This window comes from Rhinatrema bivittatum, chromosome 11 (assembly GCF_901001135.1).
Source record: "Rhinatrema bivittatum chromosome 11, aRhiBiv1.1, whole genome shotgun sequence".
Classification (NCBI taxonomy): Eukaryota; Metazoa; Chordata; class Amphibia; order Gymnophiona; family Rhinatrematidae; genus Rhinatrema; species Rhinatrema bivittatum.
In genome coordinates, this window is record NC_042625.1 from 26,950,871 (window position 1) to 26,972,337 (window position 21,467).

Here is a 21,467-nt window from a genome sequence, read left to right on the forward strand (position 1 = left end):
GTAAAAACACTCATATCCTATAAAAGACACAACCAGAAAATTATAACTCTAATTATTTGCCTGCCAGGAATTATTTTATGTTGAAATAATCCAGGCTTAGATGGTTGGTTGATCTGTACGTTTGCGTTAGCAGCCTGCGGTCATGGTACATATAAATAACCGTACAGAGCTCCTTTGGGCAGGTTGCATCTCCTAGTAGTATTGTGTGACCCAGGCTTTTGTAGATTAGGACCACAAATCTTTCATCTTGGTCTTCTGATTTCTTGTTTCAAATTAGCCACGTTGGGAGCTATGGAATTCAGCCTCTTGTATGACCAAGGCAACAGCTCTTTGCAGTGCACGATCATCAAAGCAAAGGTAGGCATTGCTCCTGCATGGGAGTTTAAAACTATCACAGCTTTTGGGAGGCAACAGGACAGATGGGAAGGAGAAGAGAGAGAGAGGATCAAGGTAAGTAAAATCCATAAGGCCAGATCAGTATTTTGGAATTTTTAGAATTCACTAGTAAGACTTGCTCGCTTGTTTATTACCCGTTGGGGTATAAATGTTCAAACGCTGAGGCTCCTGTGACAGGGGTAAAAATAGAGGGCCAGATTTTATAATATGTGCGCATTGGGGGAGGCAGGGGGTAGGTTTTCGCTCAACCCTTTGAAAATCTACCCCAGAGTGAACTTGCCTAAAATCTTCCATATCCAAGCAAATGGGTTTTTATCCCCCTGAAAGTACCCGCACGTTTCTAGCTTCATTAAAAAGAAAAAAAAAAAGTGGTAAACATTCCACGTTATTGCCAGTTGTATAATGATTCTCCCTCTGATTTCCTTATAACGGGTTGAATATATGGTTGTAAAATGTGCTTGTGTTTTCATAATTAGATTGGATATGTTATGGATATACCTGTGCACGGTGAAAACTTGATGGGCTTGTTCTTTTGCTGTTATGCCTATGACCCATTTATTGATATGCTTGTATTGCTATCAAAGATTGTTTGAAAATGTATAAAAAATAAAAAAAATTTGGTGAGGTGGGGGGGTGTTTCGGAGGTGAATTTGAAAACCACGCACGCGCATGTGGAAGGCAATTTTCAAAACCATTCACCTGGATGTGTTGGCCCATCTGAAAATTGCTTTTCTCTGTCCAAATGAAAGTAGGCATGCGGGCTTCCACAGCAAGTGTACTTTTAGTTGGATTAAAAAAAGGCATGCCTGGGGAAGGCTGATTTCGGTTAGGGGAGGAAAACAGAATGCGCACACAGGGCCGGATTTTAAAAGGGGTACGCGCGTAACCCTTTTAAAACGCCCCTGCACGCGCCGAGCCTATATTGCATAGGCTTCCGGCACGCGCAAAGCCCCGGGACACGCATAAGTCCCGGGGCTTTCTTGGGGTGGGCGTGTCGGGGGGCGTGACGCGGACGGCGCATCGTCGGGGGCGTGACACGGACGGCGCGTCATCCGGGGGCGGTGCCGCGGGCGTGGTTTCGGCCCGGGGGCATTCTGGGGGCGTAGCCGCGGCCTCCAGACCAGCCCCCGGACCGGAACATGGCGCAGGGCAGCCGGCCCAGCGCGCGCAAAGTTACGCTTGCTTCGAGGAGGCGTAACTTCTGCGACAGAGGTAGATAGGGGTTTAGATAGGGCCGGGCGGGTGGGTTAGGTAGGGGAAGGGAGGAGAAGGTGGGGGGAGGCGGAAGGAAAGTTCCCTCCAAGGCCGCTCCGATTTCGGCGCGGCCTCGGAGGGAACGGGCAGCGCGCGCAGGGCTCGGCGCACGCAAGTTGCACAAATGTGCACCCCCTTGCGTGCGCCGACCCCGAACAAAAGTACGCGCGCACGCGTAGAATTATAAAATCTACCCCACAGGATTTTCAAAAGTAGACACACTGTTCATTTCCTCCCTCTCTCCCTCCCCCAAGCCACCAGCACAAATAGCAGTGCGTGCTTTACACTTATTAATTTTCAAAGAGAAACTACACAGGGTAGTTTCCTTTTAAAAATTAACTTTTAAGAAGGTGCAAAGTTACCTGTGTACTTGGTGACTATGTGGGCTATTAAAAATGTCTATATTAAAAATAAATTGTTGTAGGCCCTGCTGCTAACACGTGCCCTGCATGCCATTAATTTGCAGCATGTGAGGGCACACGTACCTTAAGCGGCATTCAAAACGGTGCATGTAGGGGGTTGCTTTCTGTTTGAAACTTGAGTCTCTGTTGTGCTGACTTAAAAGTACATGCACCCTTATAGACGCTTACGCATTATTGCATGCAGATCTTGCTTCCGTAAGGCATATTAATTAGAAATCACGTCTCTATCAGAGGCCTTGTCTTTCGGCATGATCAAGTATAGTGCTCATAGGTTATTGTATCTGAATTTGTCAATTTTTAAGCAATGAGATAGTGAAGTTTGGTGTCTTAACAAGGGGAGAGCTTTGCTAAATGCCAAAAATCTTCTCTGTTATTTGTAAACACACCAAGGGATTATAGGTTTGGGTTTTTTTTGACCGTTAGTGGACACCACACCCTGTGCTAGTAGCATCAGACATATTTCCTGCAAACAATGGTGAAACTTGATTTCGCCTGTACCTGGGGGTTACTGGAGTCATCTATGGAAATGAAAGATTAAAGGTTCTGAGTAAACTGTAATTGCCCGGCTGTTTGCTCAAGTGTAATTGACTTTGCACAGTTGCACTCTTGGGAGTTTCCGGTTACTTGTAGCCAGGTGCAGAAATGCTGTTCTGCAAGCTGCAATTGTATCAGCTGCTTGTAAGGACGAAAAGGATCAGATATACTGTTCTTTACTGCAAAAAAAAAAAGTATGTCTCTCCTTGACTTAGCAGCTGAGAGAGAGCAGCAGAACTTAGCACGCATTTTTTCAAGATCCTGTAACATGTCTGTGTGTCTTTCCTAGCCCCCCTCCTCCCGCCTCCACCAATAACTTTTCTGCTTGGTGTCCTGGCACACTGATGTCAGAGGATCTTGACGTGTGTGTATTTTTGGCATTCACTTAGGGGTGCAGAAAAATGCGAGTGAGTTCTGCGTGGAACTTCTTGTTTCTTTAAATAGTTCATGTTATGAGAGTTTAATATTAGGAAGTCAAATATTTTGTTTTGAACTTTAAAAAATATATATATCAGTTACAGTATCTCCCACTGAGTTTTTAATGCACCTGCAAACTCCCATCTTCTTTCTCAATCTTCTGGAGCTAGTGTTTGCAGGAACAGGAGCATAAAGATAGAGCCAGGGCTGACTCCTCCCCCCCCCCCCCCCCCCCCCCCCAAGTTCAAGATAGGGGAGGGGCATCTCCATATCTGAAGGCTACAACACCTTCTGGCCCACTGTTGCATAACTTCCACCCTCCACAAAAGAAAAAAAATAGCCTTGCTGCTCAATTTTATCCCTCTGTCCCCATTCTTGTACCCCCCCCCCCCCCAGCTTCATACCTCACACATCCCACTCTCCCCTCTCCAGTTGTTGAACTGTCAGCTAGACGGCTGGTCCTCCAGTGAACCTCTCTCTCTCTCCCTTTTCCACCGTTGCCGAGCCGGCACTCGGGTGCTTCTAGCTGCTGCTGCTATTGCGGACTTCTCTGTGTGGGTCTAATCAGTGATTGGATTGGCAAGGGAAGGAGCGGAGGCAGCCCCGGTGGTGTGGGGCCTGGGGCAATGGCCATGGTGTGCCCCCTTCCCACTAAGGACAACCCTGTGCAGACCCTATGTGCAATTTTATCTGCCATTTTAGTAATACAGGCATTTATTTGTTCATATGCTGTCTCTCTTGATTTACTTTTTCAGTCTGGCAATAAATATTAATTAACGATTCCCAGTGGATCTGGGGAAAAAAATCCAAAATTTTAATCCTACTCAAAACCAGGCTTGTTCAAGTTTGATGTTGCATTGCTCACATGTCCTTAATTTTGATGCAGTTAGACAAAGGGATGAAGAATGTGGGTTTCTCTGAGATCCTGACTTCGACTTAACCCATTATGTCCCAGGGTCCTATGTAGAGTAAAGCTTCTTTAAAAATGTGGGACATAATGGGTTAAGTGGTACAACAGTGGTTATGCCACGTGGTGCTGGTATAAAGCACTTTAGTCACTTTTCGCCTTTTGGCTGATCCAAGTCTGACTGGAACTAGGAGTAAGGATGGCCCCTTCTTGGCCTGAAGTCCCAGGTTTAAATTATTTTTATTATACTTAACCAAGATACTTAACCAAGCTGATTCTGAATATAGCCAATTAAATACTACGTTATCTGGATACTCTCATCTGGATAACTTTAGGACTGCTCTAAGGCAGTCCAAGAGTTATCCGGCTAACTTAGCAGACATTAAGAGTTATCCGGATAACATTACTCCACCCCCGGAATGCCCCGCCCTACCTGTTTGTATGGTTTAGATGAGGACTTATCTGGTTAAAACTTGACCGGTCACTGGGGACATTTTTTAAAACCTCTGGTTTCTCTTGGTTAAGTCTGAGATTTAGCTGAAAAAATCCTTTTGAATACTGACCCCAGTTTTGGAGTCGCAGTGTAAGCTTCTCTTTAATATTCATCCCAAATTCAATATTTCAAATGATTGCTTGTCTTTTCTTATTGGTTTATATTTTGTATAGGGATTCTGTTGGGGAAACCGTTGAGTAATCTGAAGTTAACGTCACTTTCTTACAGGGCTTGAAACCAATGGACTCCAATGGTTTAGCAGATCCTTATGTAAAGCTGCATCTCCTGCCAGGAGCCAGTAAGGTAACGAGCACTTCTTGCATGTTTTACCAAGAAATTACATTTAAAGGTGAATTGTAAAAGAGATGTGCGCACAAAATAGCAAATGTGCACACAAGTAGTCCTTATTCGTGCTAGAACTATTTTATAAACATCGTACATCCGCATGAATACCAATGTGTGAATAACTTTGCTCATGTAAAAAAAAAAAGGGGCAGATTTAGGGTGTTCTGGGGCAGGACCAACATTTACATGCATAAATTGTGATTTTATAATCTGCGAACACAGTGTGCATAGGACTATAACCAAAAACTGACTGGGTGAGAGGTTGGGAGGGGGGTGCAGGCTGAAGAACCAGAGGGATCTTGATGACTAGACTGGGCCAACTATTGGCCTAATTGGTAAACTGGTAATTGACTTAACACATGCATATTCAAAATGTGCTCACTTGCGCATGTAAAAGCCAACAAGTCCTAAGGAAAAAACGTGAATAACGCTTCCTTGTGTAATTTCTTAAAATTAGGAGCACACATACATTCTCGTAGGACTAGCAGGATGGTAGTCCTCACAGGTGGGTGACATCATCAGAAGGAGCCCGGTATGGAAAACTTTTGTCAAAGTTTCTAGAACTTTTCAGTCAAACGTTTGTCAAAGTTTCTAGAACTTTGACTAGCACACTGAGCATGCCCAGCATGCCACTATCCATGCGTCCACGCAAGGTCCCCCTTCAGTCTCTTTTTTTCCCCCAGTGATAGTTGCCTCACAGTTTTTGGAGCTCTGCTCTTCAAGTGTCTTTTGTGTTTAAAAATAGCTTTTTTACCCATCCTACGTCGGGTCCCCCTTCTGCGGTTGGTGCTTTTCCTGGTGTGTTAGGTATTTTTTCTACTTCTACCTTCTTTCTGGTTGATTCCCGGTGTGTTGCTCCTGGGTGTCCGCTGGCCATCGACCATTCACCAGTTTACTTTTATGGCATCATCCAGTTTTCATCAGTGCCTCCAGTGCCCACGGACCATGTCCATCACAGATCCGCATGAGGTCTGCATCCTCTGGCTGGGGGCATCGCATGATGTCAGAGAGTGTCAGCTGTGCGATCAGATGACACCCAAAGGCTGTTCTGCTCGGCTGGATAAAATGGAGAAACTTTTTGGTTCCAATAAGTACACTCCATCCACATCGGCTTTGGAGTTTCTGATGCCCGGGGGTTGAGGGGAACCGATGGATAACCTGCTCCTTTCTACGCCCCCGGCGAGTTTTTCCAAGAAGCGAGGAGAAGGTGATCAACCCTCGCCGATTTCAGTGCTCTCCAGGACTTCAGGATCCTCAATTTCCTCAGTGCCGGGGAAAGACTGGACCGAGCACTGTGGGAAGTCCCATAAGCATAGACACCAGTTGCCATCGGCGCACGGCTCTGGTTCTGGTGCGGCACCAGCAGTAGCCTTGCCGTCACCGAAGAGAACCCATGGTGAGGAGACCCCATCCTCCGACAGGCCCAGGAGTCCTAGGCGTTCCCCACTGTTAGTGGTGCTGGGCACTGAGCTTCCTAGGGGTTCCATGGAGGCTCTGGTGATGCCTCGTCCCTTCCATCAGTCCTGTCTTCACCGGACTTCCAGGAAGAGTTGGACCACAGGTGCAGAGTGTGGTACTCTGAGCCCTGCGGGGCATCGAACCACCACTGGCACCAGCCCCCTCACCAGCGCTAGAGCCTACGCCGTCTCTCTTGGTGCCCCTGCTCGAGCGTCTGTACATCCTACACAGAGTCCTCCCGACACAATCGGTGCCCAGGGGCTCTTTGGTTCCCCAGCGGCCACCAATGCCCTCCTTGGGACAGATTCCCATCCCGAGGAGGATGACACACAGCGGCCTTGATGCCATCTGGTCCTTTGGCCCAGAGACCACAGTTCCCAGAGCTGGTGGCAGGGACATTAGATCTCTCACAGCCGTCAGCACTATTGCTGTCAATAGGGCTCCCGGTACCCTCGGTGCAGCCAGGGCCTTCGGTGCCCTCAGGGTTTGGACAGGTCTCTCCTGCACCGGCCCCCCAGGTACCTTAGCTTAGAGGAAGGCCCATATGACCCTTGGGGAGATGATGCCTCTGAGTCCTCCTCTGAAGGCTCTGGTGATCTCCTCTCGGAACCCTTGCCACCAGAAGGCAGGCATTGGTCTCCTCCAGAGGATCTCTCTTTTGTGGGTTTTGTGCAGCCCATGACTGAAGCCATCCCTTCCAACTTCTCACAAAGGAGGATTATCAGCGCAGGTTTTGAGTGCAGATTCAGCTGCTTATTACATAGGCCCTGTACCACGCTTAGGTACGCGCATTTTTCCGTACGTGCGCGGGTTTCTGCTTGCAAATCATTTGCATAATAATTTTTTTGATCTTCCCGCAGAAGCGGCAGCTTCAGCCGCGCGCGGTGATCAAAACCCACGCACATAACGAGCGCCTGTTTTGCCGTGGGTCTTATTACATCTGCCCCTGTGTCATCAGACCCTCAGGAGGTAATTTTCAAAGGAGTTACATGGGTAAATGTAACATACTGTTGTAGCAATTTTCAAAAGCAATTTACACGAGTACAGTGCATTTACTGTAGTAAAACCCAGTTTTATGCATATAAATCCTTTTGAAAATTTCCCCCTCAGATTTTGGCACCATGCAGTATGCTCCATTCCTCCCTGCCTCATCAGTTACTCTTATTCCTTCACAGCATTAGTCTGGTGATCATGTGGTGACTGCCCGCATGTAGTGGACACAGGGAAATGTGCGGTGGGTGTCTTTGTGGGGGAGGTAGGGTAGGTGGGAAATGTGGTGAGATGGCTTCCTGTAAGTCTGTTATACCTACAGCCTTGGCTGTACTGCAGTACTCCTTGAAGAGTGGTGAATTAGTATCGCTATCAGACTGGTTACCTCCCTCCCCACATGGCCTACTGTTCTGTGATAACTTTGTCTGGTCTGAGGTGCAGAATCTGGGCTCAGACTGTGAACCCAGATCTGTTCCATGGAACCACATTTAGTGCTGCCATTAAGAGGATATTTAATAACCTATTAGCACACTGTCATAACATAAAATTTATTAAAAGCTGTGTATTTATTATAAGGCATGCCTGTTTGCTTTAGCATTTCCCTGTTTCAAACCACCTTTAATTGCAAACTGTGGAACTGGAAGAAATTCCAGAAGCATGGGCACTGGTGTTGAACCTCTGACATACTTTTTTTTTTTTTTTTATTAACAGGCGAACAAGCTGCGCACTAAAACCCTGAGGAACACACGGAATCCTATGTGGAATGAAACCCTGGTATATCATGGTATCTGCGATGAGGATATGCAGAGGAAAACACTGAGGCAAGTTAAAGATAAAGGTGCAAAGGTTTCATAGCATTTGATTTCATTACAGTGGTCAACTAGGTCATTCCTTATGGGGCCACGCCCCTCCCTTCCCACCCCCCAAAGCACTGAATTCTCAGTCCAAGCAAGTGCATTGCCCTTTGTACAGGCTGAGAATGCAAGAAGGGGGAGGGGAGCCTTCGCTACTACCGGTATTATTTCAAAATATTTGAATTTTATGGTTTCTATTACTATTTTTGTGTTTCAGTATTTTACAGCTGTATATTGTTGATTAATTGTGTTTTTATAAATTTCTTCCTCGCCTAGAGCTTCTTGGAAAGGCGAGAAATAAATGGAAGGAATAAATCAATATTCAGTCACGACTGAAAATCCACATAAAATAATTACATTGCAAGAATGCAGACAGGCCAAAGAGTTGCATATGAAGCAGAGAAGCCTTTGAGGCAGTCTTGAAAGTGCATATTCTGCATGATCTTTTGATTATTCGTATGTTGGTACAATAAAAAAAAAAAGCCACTATGACCTGCCGAAATTGCAGGCAAATGTGTCAGAAATAAACACATTCTGAGTACTGGCAAGATTATCAGAGCGTAATTATTTCTTATTCAAGTACGTTTTCATCCATTTTGTATTATCAGTGCTATTTTGCTTCAGGTGGCTCCCCATCAATGCTTTTCAAATGCACTCTGTCTACAAATGTGAAGCCTGGAAAAAACACCCCCAAAAAAAACCGGAAACAAGGAAATTTTCCAATTTTTTTCCCAGTTCCAGCCTTGGGGGGAAAATAGCAGCAAAGACTTATTTTTGGTTTGAATTTGTTCTAGGCCCTTTCACATCCCTAACTACTGTTTATGTAAATTAACTTCAAAATGCATATGAAAACTTTTTTTTTTTTTTACCAATCAAAATCTAATGTTATCCTGAAACAAAAATATCTGTGATTTCATTATATTCTTTTCTTGTTTGATTCAGAATCTCTGTCTGCGATGAAGACAAGTTTGGCCACAATGAGTTTATTGGTGAAACTAGAGTTTCTCTGAAGAAGCTTAAAGCCAACCAGAAAAAGAACTTTAACGTTTGTTTGGAGAGAGTGATACCGGTGCGTCAAACACAACCGGCTGCAGTTATGAGCAGTATCTTACTCTTCCAGGGCTGAGAAGCTCAAAAGCTGGATATGTTGTCACCGAACCCCTCAAAGTATCAGATATCCCTCTCAAGGTTGGTGGTCATTTTGGCCACTAACCAATGAAATCCGATAGCCAGCTCATCAGTTTTCATGGTCACATAGACCCTCTACTGATGAAAACAGGTGACCAAATACATTTTGTGGTGGCCTTTGGCTACCTGGTCCTGAATTTCTGCCACACTGCTCTAGGTAAATTTAAAGATTAGCAAGAAGTAGCTAAACTGATTGTTCAATGAGAGAATTTAAATAAATGTTATTTCTTTTTTAATAATTAAAGTAGACCTCTCTTCTTCCTATTCTTTAGAACTAAAGTCCATGTCACAGCATGACAATTCAGTTTGCATGTCAAGTGTTTCATTAGGTTCTAGACCAGAATCTTGATAGAGATCCAGATGAAGTGCTTGATGGTATGTAATGTATAGATGCAATGGGTGTGGTGATGCCATTGCCCGTGCTGCAAATGATGAATGAATGTAGACCGAAAAGAGAGAGATTGTCAGAAACTTGAGCCTTATGGAAGCAAATAACCACCACAGAAAAATGAAGCTTAACATTTGAAGCACCTTACACAATTAGATTTAATAATAATTGTAGAGAAAGTTTAGCAAATCAAAATGATATTGTCATAATTTTTCTCTCTCCTTCCCAAATGAAGATGAAGCGTGCAAGTACAACAGGCTCATCACGTGGTATGGCCCTCTATGAGGATGAGGTAAGAAGCTGTTGCGGTTTCACTTACTCATGCTCAGCAAATGTACAATTAGCAACTTTGACATGGTGCCATCTTTTTGCACTACAAATCCGTTTATCCTGTGGCTTGAAGACACATACATACAATTTGATTGCATGGCTATCTGCAGTCTCATAACACAGACCCTGAACTTTCTAAATCTATAATAAGATAAATATCTGCATATTAAAAAAAACAAATAGGCCAGGGTGCCCATGGTGATAGACATTATTATGAGATATTTGGTTGTGCTGATAGATGTCTTAGACAAGAGAAAAGGCTGTTGAAGTTTAGTGTCTGGTGCAGCTCTTGGGATCTTCCAATACAAGCCTTCAATTGCATCGACCCAGGGGTTTTTTCCATTTTATATCTCCGCCCAACTTACCTAGCCCCAGTCATCGCAACAGTAGTCCTCTGCCAGGAGCCATGCACCACAGCTCCTGCTGCAATCATGGGCACTGAATCAGACTACCAGGTTTGCCATTACTTGATGACTGGGACTCCCTTCCCCTACTAAGGGCTGTGAAAGCTACTTCTGCAGCATCCCTAGCCCCATCCAGTTTGGGAAGAGAGTTCTGGCCCAGGAATGGTACATCGTATGGCATTGTATAGCACTTGTCACTGGGTCAGCCCTCTTGCTATTTATATATATATATATATATTTTTTTTTATTTTTTTTTAATTAAATCGTATTTAGACCATGGAGAGTGTAGATACTGAAACCACACACGCTCAAAGGTTGTTACTTAACCCAACCATAGAATCTGAGGCAAGAAAACAAGATTGTTTTCCTATGTTTACTTTCTCCTGCAGACTGATCGTGGTGGTGATGTAGAAGAACGAGGAAAGATACTTGTGTCCCTCACATACAGCACCCAACAGGGCGGTTTGATTGTTGGGATCATTCGTTGTGTGCACTTAGCAGCGATGGATGCCAATGGCTATTCTGATCCTTTTGTTAAACTGTGAGTTCAGCTTAAAAATTGTCCCAACAGTTTTTTCTTGCTCTCTTGGTATTTTGGCTCAGTTGGAATCAATGTCTACTTGGCTATAGTACCATGAGCATTTTTTTTTTTTTTTTTTTTTTTTTAAAGGATTCATAAATATGTGGATAAAGGTGAACCAGTAGATGTAGTGCATTTGGATTTTCAGAAGGCGTTTGACAAAATCCCGCATGAGAGGCTTCTAAGAAAACTAAAAAGCCATGGGTTAGGAGGCAATGTCCTTTCATGGATTACAAACTGGTTAAAAGACAGGAAACAGAGAGTAGGATTAAAAGGTCAATTTTCTCAGTGGAAAAGGGTAAACAGTGGAGTGCCTCAGAGATCTGTACTTGGACCGGTGCTTTTCAATATATATATAAATAATCTGGAAAGGAATAAGACGAGTGAGGTTATCAAATTTGCAGATGATACAAAATTATTCAGAGTAGTTAAATCACAAGCAGATTGTGATAAATTGCAGGAAGACCTTATGAGACTGGAAAATTGGGCATCCAAATGGCAGATGAAATTTAATGTGGACAAGTGCAAGATGATGCATATAGGGAAAAATAACCCATGCTATAGTTACACAATGTTAGGTTCCATATTAGGAGCTACCACCCAGGAAAAATATTTAAGTGTCATAGTAGATAATACATTGAAATTGTTGGCTCAGTTTGCAATGGCAGTCAAAAAAGCAAACAATGTTAGGAATAATTAGGGAGGGAATGGTGAATAACATGGAAAATGTCATAATGCCTCTGTATCGCTCCATGGTGAGACTGCACCTTGAGTACTGTGTACAATTCTGGTCACTGCTTCTCAAAAAAGATACAATTGCACTGGAGAAAGTACAGAGAAAGGAGACTAAAATGATAAAGGGGATGGAGCAGCTCCCCTATGAGGAAAAGCTAAGGAGGTTAGGGCTGTTCAGCTTGGAGAAGAGACGGCTGAGGGGGGATATGATAAAGGTCTTTAAAATCATGAGAAGCCTAGAATAGGTAAATGTGAATCAGTTATTTACTCTTTCGGATAATAGAAGGACTAGGAGGCACACCATGAAGTTATCAAGTAGCACATTTAAAACTAAATGGAGAAAATTCTTTTTCACTCAATGCATAATTAAGCTCTGGAATTTGTTGCCCAAGGGTGTGGTTAGTGCAGTTAGTGAGACTGGGTCTAAAAATGTTTTGGAGGAGAAGTCCATTAACTGCTTTTAATCAAGATGACTTACAGAATAGCCCTCTATTACTGGCATCAGTAGCATGGGATCTACTTAGTATTTGGGTACTTGCCAGGTACTTGTGGCCTGGATTGGCCTCTGTTGGAAACAGGATGCTGGACTTGATGGACCCTTGGTCTGACCCAGTATGGCAATGTCTTATGTTCTTATGTTTACAACTACATGAGGTTGCGGAGGGGGGGGGGGGGGGGGGGGGGCGGAGCAGGGTAGGTTTTGCCTATTTTTATCCCCTCTTAACTCAGCCCAGCCAGCAAAGCCACAGTCTTTAGCCAGGAGTCACAGACTAAGACTCTAGAACCTGATGACATGACCCCCCCCTAATGTTGGACATTAATTGTCAATAACAGGAGCAGAATGTGTGATAAAGTTATGCTGTTCTGTTTCAGAAAGGATTGTCTCATACAAAGGAAAGAGTTTTCAATATGCTGACTGAGCTGGTTTATTCATGGATATTAAAAAATCGGTACCGTCCCCATTAATTGTCACCTTGGAGCTGAGACTTACTCTTCCTACTGGGGGTATGAAAGCTTCACCCTGCCAAAGCGGGGTCTTTCTGCATGGTAGGGTGCAGCATTGCCCATGATCAGCTGGGTTGACCTCAAGTTTAACATTTTTTTTAATGCATTATGCCCAGTACGCACTTCTTTGTAACCGGAGACAAATTGGAAAGGACAGGGTTCATCTCAGGGGCTGAGCAGGGGGATTCACCTAGGATGCAGGATAAAAAGTAAAAAAATTGTCCAAATATTTTAGTATTTAAATAAAACAAAATTTAAATAAAATAAAATAGTAACACTCAGAAACATCTCAGGAATAACACAAGTGTTCTGTTTATTGACATGCAACAGGGTCTTAGGGAAAAGTATTCCAATATTCAGTAAGTAGTGGGGCATGTACTGTCCACTTGAGCAGACTGCACTGTCAAGTCATGGTCATGAAACGCTCACACCAGAAAACCAAAAGGTTGTAACCTATTTTCGACTCGTCCAGCAGAAGTTTCAGTTTAGAAGGAAAACTTCAAAATTAGCTTCTTAATTATTTAAAATTAATTGATTGTATGTGCCATAAAACTGCATTTACTGCCAAGCATCTCAGTCTGGGAAATTAAACTTTATTTGGGATTCAATTAATACACATTGTATAATTTGCTGAGAGCATTGGAAGAAAACCGGTTATTCTGAATTAATTGAGAAATTAAGCAAAATGAGCTTTTGTTCAATATGCAATTTGTAATTCATTAAACAGATTATGTTCAAATCAATGTTCAGTTTTTTTTTTTTTCTTTTGGCAAAACTCTTCATCTATTGTACAGCATTTTACCTTTCCACATTCATCTCTAAGAACTGGGTGGGCAGTTCCAGTCCTCAAGGGCTTGCATGCACACTGCCTTAGTTATCTGCAAATTTCATACATATTCATTAAACTGAGGCAGTGTGCATGAGGATTTATTTATTTATTTAAAAGTCTTTTATACCGATGTTAGTCGAAACATCACCTCGGTTTACATGGAACAAAAGCAACGGAAATTACAAGTAACAGGGGAAGGGTAAGGGGTACAAAAAACCATAAGGAGAGCAGAGAAGCATAGGAACAAACAACAAGTGAACTATAATGTCATAAGAACAAGGTCATAGTCAAATTCAGGTCATGATCTTTGTCAGATCTTCATCAGATCTTTGTCATGCATATTCATTAGGAATATCCTGAAAACCTGACCATGGTTAGCCAACTTTGTCGTAGAAGATCCCACATTAGAATGCAGAGGTTCACGTTAAACTAACCTCATTTTTTCCATGTCCAGAAACAGTTTTGACTAAGGAGGTACCTCAGCATGGCCTGGTGGAAAAATTAGCCCAGTTCAAATGTGCCCAACCTTTTACAAGTGCATAGATTTAAAATCTGGAGCTATTCCCAGCTGAAAATAGTTGGATAAAATTAAATTTTCTCTGTGGGAGGGTGAGGGCATAGTGTCTGTTTGGCCAAAGAGCTCTGTTCCATCACGTTTGATGCTTCAGTAGCCCACTCAAAGCTTATTCTGCAGCAGCTACTCCTTAGGCTGATCAAGTGGAGGGTAGGGGGAAGGGGGTTTTAGAGAGCAGTCTGGTACTGTGCATACAGAAAACAGCTTAGAATTGTCTGAAACAACTTGCTGTTAAAAAGTCCTATATTTATTTGCCTTTTTCGGCATGTGTAGCACTGTAGTTTAGCACTAAACTTACATACGAGAAGGAATGGGGTGGGTCATTTCTACTTCTCTGTATTTTTGAGCCATTAATGTCGAGGCCCCTCTTGCAATCACCATGCATCAACCACTTCTTTACAACGTCAGATATTCTTCAGTTTGTTTCCCAACTGCAACTCTCTCTTAATGTGCGAGATATATCTGATGTTACTTTGAATATCACAGCTCTGCAAGGAAGATTTAGGAGCCAATATAAAAAAAAAAAAAAAAAGCTGAACTCCTAAATTAGGAGCATAAGATTTCAGCTGAAAATTCACATAAGTTTAGGAGCTTAAAAGTTAGCGGCCAAATTTTAAATCCCCCGCTTGCGCAAAAAACGGGGGTTACGCGCTGATCTGGGGAAGGGTCGGAAGGCGCGCGCACAAGTTGCTACTGCTCGGTTGGAGCAGTAAGCAACAAAATAAAAATAATGACAGGTAGGAGAAAGGGTTTAAAGGGGGGTGGGGGGAGGGGAAGGGAGGTTGTGGTAGGGAAGTTCCCTCCAAGTCCGCTCCTTAATTGGAGCGGACTGGGAGGGAACTGGGGAAGGCCGGGATGAGTCACTGCACGACATTTGTGAAACTGTACCCCGCCCCCCCCGTGCATGTGCGGATTACAAAACCAGCGCACGTGGGCGCGGATCACAAAATCCAGCGTGCATGTGCACGCAGCCCGCCAATTTTATAACATGCACGCGCATGTTATAAAATTGGCGCGTCCGTGTGTGCGCGCACCTATTAAAATCTACCCCTATGAGTCTAAATTTAAGTTTGCTATTCATTGACTAGATTTAGGACCCTAATGGATGAGTTTTTAAAGGGCTGCGCCTGTAAAAATCAGGACTTACTTGCGTGGTCGGGCGCTGTGCGTGCCGTGCGCATTTTTCAAAAGGGCCCAGCCACGCGTGTAAGTCCCGATATGCGCACAAATGCCGGGCCCTGAAAAAGGGGCGGGCTGGGATGTGTGCTCTGGGCGGGACGGAGGCCGGCTGGGAGAGTGGCCATTAGCCGCTGTTCCGGGGAAGCGCGCGCCGGCAACCGGCCAGTGCGCGGAAGTTGCTTCTGCTCTGATGGAGCAGTAAGTAAAAAAAAAAAAATGGAGATAGTTAGTGTTAGGTTAGGGATCGGGGTGGAGAGGGGAAAAGGTAGGAAGAGTAGGGTTAGGGATAGGAATGTTCCCTTCCAGTCTGCTCCTTAATTGGAATCTATGCATTTTAAATCTAAGGAGTAGACTGGGAAGGAACTGGGGAAGGCCTGACTGTGTCACTGCGCGTAATTTACTAAAATTCACCCCCCTGCGCACAGCGCCCACACTTGCGCACAGCCAACGGATTTTATAACATATGCTCGCCAGGAACCATGTGGAGATGGAAGTGTGCGCACTCCTTTTAAAATCTACCCCTTAATAGGTGTCTAGTTCTGAAAATCAGTGCTAAACTCCTAGCTTTGTTTCCTCATTCAAATGCCATCTCCGTAGCCACTCACCAAACTTAGGGTCCTAACGAAACTAGGAACCTAAATTTTAGGCTCTTGGCTCCAGTAAATTTTCAAAAGAGCCAATTTGGGAGCTTAACTTCAAGTTAGGAGCTTAGAGTTTGAAAATTTGGCCACTTACAGTTCAAGCCTCATTTGCAATTCAGTGCATTTTAAATATTTTTCAATTATGGCTGTATTATCATAAAATGCTTTGCTATAATTGTTGAATAAATTGTATTTAATTCAATTACTCTAAGATCTAATTTAAAAATTCAGCAAAAAGAACTGGGCTTTGTTTTTCCATACGAGCCATTAATTTTCCAAGTCATTTTGGAATTATTCTGAGACTTTCCTAGTCTAGGAAATCATCCTTATTTTTCAAAACCTGTAGTAGTAGCTATTAAACATGCTTGAATATTAATAGGCCAGTTTCTAAACTGTTTAGATGCCTTACATGCCTTGATTTTTCAGTTTAACAATTTGCATTTTCTGAACATCTAAATATAGGCTTTGTCAATCACAAGGCCCTTAAATTTAGGCGTAGATGGTCAGAGGAGTGAAGTTAGGTGTGCCTAGCTGAGGTAGAATAGATATAACAAGCCTAATTTTAGGTGTCTCAATTTTAAGACAACTACATTTGAATTTAGAAGCTTATTTTCAGCTGAAAATTAAGGCTCTTAAATTCGGCTCCTGACTGCAGGTGCCTCAAATATTTTAAATATTGGGGTCTTAGTTAAATTTACACTGCTTTTTAGGTGGCTGAAGCCTGACATGGGGAAAAAGTCTAAACAGAAGACACAGATAAAAAAGAAGACTTTGAATCCGGAATTCAATGAGGTAAGCAAGTTCCACTGTTTATGGCGGGAGGTGAAAACGGATTGCTGTATAAGTACAGTGGTGTAGAAAATCTGCTCAGGGGTGGTGTCCCCAAATGGGTTTGTGCTGTTTCAAAACAGAAAAATATCAACAGTATTTGTATCATTTTGTCTCTCTTCCCATCCGGAATGACACAAAAAAATAACAAAATATAATTTCTGGATTCTCGTTTTTAGTATAAGCTAAAAAAAATGAAATGAATAAAACAGAGGTGAAAAACTAAACAAAAATAAATGCAAAACATTTTTTTTACATACATGTCCCCTCACCCCACTGTGTATGGACCTCACTCGTGAACTTGGGTATGTAGGGTACCAATCCAGTCTCACAAATTTATTATTACAGCTCTTAATACTTCCATGCCTGACTTGTGCTACCAGTAAGCTATTGTTAAATAAGCTATTCTGTTACTATGTAAAAATAATAAGACACCGTTGTCATATTATTCCATGAGTTACACTGTAAACCGATGTGATATTCCATATCGAATGTCGGTATATAAAAATAAATAAATAACGATATGATGATTTTCATCTACTCTGGAGAAAGGAGTGTATCAAGTGACACCATTTCCACATCTTAAAGTTAACTAACATGGCAACAACATGACTTATCTCACTGACCCCTAGATTCATCAAAATGTTATAAATTTCATATGAATAACACCCGCGATAAAAATAAATAAATAATAGGGCGTGTTTAGAGAAATTTTTGAGTTACTGCTACGCACATTAAATTTATCACACCCACGATATTTTCACTTCACAGGGTGCTTTCAAGCTAGGCTGAGAGTACATTGTAGAAATCTCATCTTTGTGTATCTTTCCTCATTCCAAATCACATTAAATCTTCAATGATGTGTATTGTGCTGTTTGTACATCCGACTGTGCTTATAAAACTGACCCCCCAAACCCTAGACTTATCACCAAAACCTCACCTTGAGTTACTAAATGACCCTCCTATAACGGTATAAATAGATGACTAATATGTGTGTCACCCCAGAGGCGCTCTCTCTCTCTCTCTACTCCACTCCACTCCCTGCCTGAAATGGGATTTGCGAAAAATCTTGTTTCAGGCACAATGCATAGCTATCGCAGGCATAACACTAGGAAAAAAGGTGTAATTATTTCCAGCATTATATCCCATGATAGCATGCAGAACGCATATGTTGTGCTATTGCATACAGCATTAGCACTTCTCATTTTCATTTACTTCACCCAAACTCCTCCCACAATCCGCCCACTTGAATACATATCGGAAATTTGCATGGTCAGCTCGCAATGCGATAATGCCTGCATTATGGCGTTATCGCAGCTGATAGGGCTCTAACGCATTTTGATGAATGACCGTGTTAAAGATGTACTCGAGCCACTTATGCAAATTTTAAATAGCCGGGAAGGGTGTGCGTACATTGAGGTACACGTGCCCAGAAAAAGGCGGAAAAGGAGCAGGGCTTGGGAGTTCCAGAGGTGGGGCCAGGACTGTCGCGCATAATTCCAAATTTCCTAGCGTGTAGCATATGGACTCAGGACCAATGGGTTTAGTGTACTCCTGATAGCAGTTGGAGACGGATCAGATTTCAATCTGACGTCAGCCCTTGTACATATACCCCTGCAGGAAGTGCAGCTCCTCAGTATTTTCCGTCTCCATAGGGACTCTAGCTCACACAGCGTTAGAATAAATTTACCAAAGAAAACCAAAATAAGAAGAAATCTTACCTCTACAGACGAGCCCTGCTCTCCTGTGGTGACACCCATTAGGTCCCTCCACCAGTTGAGAATTCCCGAGGTGATTTCCGCGATTCCTTGGAGGTAAGCCTCAGTCCGGTGGCCAACCCTCGGCGGGGACCTAGCCCCCGACATCGGGTGAGGCTGAGCGGCAGCGGGTGCAACTTCGAGTGCGGCAGTGAAGGTATTTTCCCTCTCCCCCCGCAGCTGGAGACCGCTTGGAACGAGACTGGGAAGCGCCGAGACAAGGTAAAGTAGAAATCTATTTAAAAGTCTCCGGTCTCCGAAGCCCTGGAACCAGCAGTATCATTCCTCGCGGACGCCGCTACTGATCTGGTGCGCACCACAGCTAGAGGAGTGTCATCTGCCTTGGCAGCCAGAAGACAAATCTGGCTCGAAACTGGTCGGCCGACGCATCCTCCAAAACGAGACTCAAGGATGCCCTTCAAGGGAACACTCCTGTTTTGAAAGCGAATTAGAGAAGCTAGCCAACAAATGGGGCAAGTCCCCACTGCCGTGGCTACTGGAGGACAGGATTAAGAGAAACCAGCGATCCTTCCCCCGAACCTCCAGTGGCAGAGGATCACAGCGCTTCAACCCATATAGAAGCACATATCAAGCGGCCCGTCCCGCAGGCCGAAGCCAGTCCTTTCGGAACAAGCACAACAAAAGGGGAGCCAGCTCGGGCCCAGGCCCCAGCTGCACCCCACAATGAAAATCAGCCGACCCGTCCAAAGGAAGAAGCCATAGGGGGAAGCCTTGCCCTATTCTACCAAAGATGGGTCGAGATAACTTCGGACAAGTGGGTTCTATCCATCATTTGAGAGGGATATTACCTGGATTTCCACCACCTCCCTCCAGACAAGTTTGTGGAATCCCCCTGCCACGACCCTTCCAAGAGCATGGCAGTGGAAGCTACACCGACCAGATTGCTAGCCTTAGAGGCTAAATACTGGACATTATTCCATCTATTTTAACATCCCCAAGAAAGAAGGAACGTTCAGACCCATCCTGGACCTCAAGACCTGAAGATTCCTCGCTTCCGCATGGAAACCCTACGCTCGGTAATAAGGGCGATACAACTGGGGGAGTTCCTTACATCCCTGGATCTGTCGGAAGCCTACCTACACATTCCGATCCATCAAGAGCATCAGCGTTTTCTACGCTTCTCGATCCTGGATCGTCACTACCAGTTCCGGGCACTACCATTCGGATTAGTCACTGCACCTCGGACGTTCACCAAGATCATAGTGGTGGTGGCAGCAACACTGGGGAAGGAAGGAATCCTCGTGCACCCTTATCTAGACGATTGGCTGATCAGGGCGAAATCCCCAAAGGAAAGCCACCAGGTAACCAACAGAGTCAAAACTCTACTGGAGAGCCTCAGGTGAGTGGTCAACACAAATAAGAGCTGCCTGCAGCCCTCCCAATCTCTAGAATACTTGGGAGTCCGGTTCAACACCAAACAAGACAAGGTCATCCTGGCACCGACAAGGAGATCAAAACTGATGACCCAGTTACGAACCCTGTTGAGCGAACTTCGCCCCACAGCATGGGATTACCTACAAGTCCTCGGCCTCATGGCATCCACACTGGAAGTAGTGCCATAGGCACAAGCTCACGAGCCCCCTACAACGCTCACTACTATCACGATGGAATCCACTGTCCCAGAACTACACCGTACATCTTCAGCTCCCAGACAGAGTTCGGGCCCAACTACGATGGTGGCTACAAGAAGGGCATCTGAGCCAGGGAACAAGACTATCCTCACCAACCTGGATCCTGCTCACCACTGATGCCAGCCTACGAGGATGGGGCGCACACTGCCAGGAGCTAACCGCCCAAGGGCAATGGAACAAAGAAGAGTCAGGATGGAACATCAATCGCCTAGAAGCCCGGGCAGTCAGACTAGCCTGCCTTCAGTTCAGACTCCGAGACAAAGCGGTCAGAGTAATGTCGGATAACGCCACAACAGTGGCCTATATCAACCGTCAGGGAGGAACCAGAAGCCAACAGGTGTCCCTGGAAATAGACCTCCTAATGTCATGGGCGGAAGCGAATCTTCAAGAGATCTCGGCCGTCCACATCGCCGGGAAAGACAACGTTGCTGCGGATTATCTCAGCAGAGAAAGTCTAGACCAGGGAGAATAGAAGCTATCGACCAAAGCATTTCAATTGATAGTAAACCGTGGGGGAACACCAACCATGGACCTCCTGGCAAACTGGTCCAACGCTCAAGTGCCCAGTTTCTTTAGCCGCAGCCGGGAACCCCAGTCCCAGGGAATCAATACCCTGGTACAGACCTGGCCATAGGGAGACTCTGTTATATGCCTTCCCGCCGTGGCCCCTATTGGGCGCAGTCATCCACAAGATAGAACACCACAGGTGACCAGTACTTCTAGTGGCCCCGGACTGGCCAAGAAGACCGTGGTACGCAGACATGCAAAGACTGCTGACAGGGGGCCCCCTTCTGCTACCTCCACACAGAGACCTGCTCCAACAGGGCCCTATTCTCCACGAGGAGCCAGCTCGATTCTCTCTTACGGTCTGGCCATTGAGAGGACTCGCTTAAGGAAGAGTGGATACTCGGGGGCAGTAATTGACACCCTACTCCGAGCACGCATGTTCTCCACATCCCTAACGTACATAAGGATTTGGAGAGCATTCGAAGCCTGGTGCAAGGACCGCGACATCATACCACGCTCAGTCAAAATTCCTGCGATTTTGGAATTCCTGCAGAATGGCCTACAGAAGGGACTGTCTCTCAACTCCATCAAGGTACAGGTGGCCGCATTGTCATACTATGGAACCAAGAGTGAGAGCGGCAGCATAGCCTCTCACCCGGATGTCTCCCGCTTTCTGAAAGGAGTCAAGTAGATCAGACTACCCCTAAAATGGCCGGTGCCTCTTTGGAACCTCAACCTGGTCCTAGATTTCCTAGCAGGAACCTCCTTCAGACCTCTCCGCGGCCTGTCTCTCCGACTAT

General features: G+C 44.5%; 1 protein-coding gene and 1 long non-coding RNA gene across 3 annotated transcripts in view; one reads left to right on the forward strand and one right to left on the reverse strand.

Moving 5' to 3' along the window:
* The window catches only part of RPH3A (rabphilin 3A), a 327,862-nt gene that overhangs the window by 283,804 nt on the left and 22,591 nt on the right, over nt 1–21,467 (forward strand). For both annotated transcript variants that reach the window (XM_029571543.1, XM_029571542.1), the window contains exons 14-20: nt 278–357; nt 4,652–4,726; nt 7,928–8,037; nt 9,013–9,139; nt 9,882–9,938; nt 10,770–10,921; nt 16,634–16,715. In XM_029571543.1, the coding sequence (XP_029427403.1) occupies nt 278–357; nt 4,652–4,726; nt 7,928–8,037; nt 9,013–9,139; nt 9,882–9,938; nt 10,770–10,921; nt 16,634–16,715 (683 nt within the window). The remainder of the gene's footprint in view (nt 1–277; nt 358–4,651; nt 4,727–7,927; nt 8,038–9,012; nt 9,140–9,881; nt 9,939–10,769; nt 10,922–16,633; nt 16,716–21,467) is intronic.
* The window catches only part of LOC115073255, a 32,191-nt gene continuing 23,317 nt past the window's right edge, over nt 12,594–21,467 (reverse strand). Inside the window, exon 2 of the long non-coding RNA XR_003851959.1 lies at nt 12,594–12,890. This is a non-coding gene — a long non-coding RNA (uncharacterized LOC115073255). The remainder of the gene's footprint in view (nt 12,891–21,467) is intronic.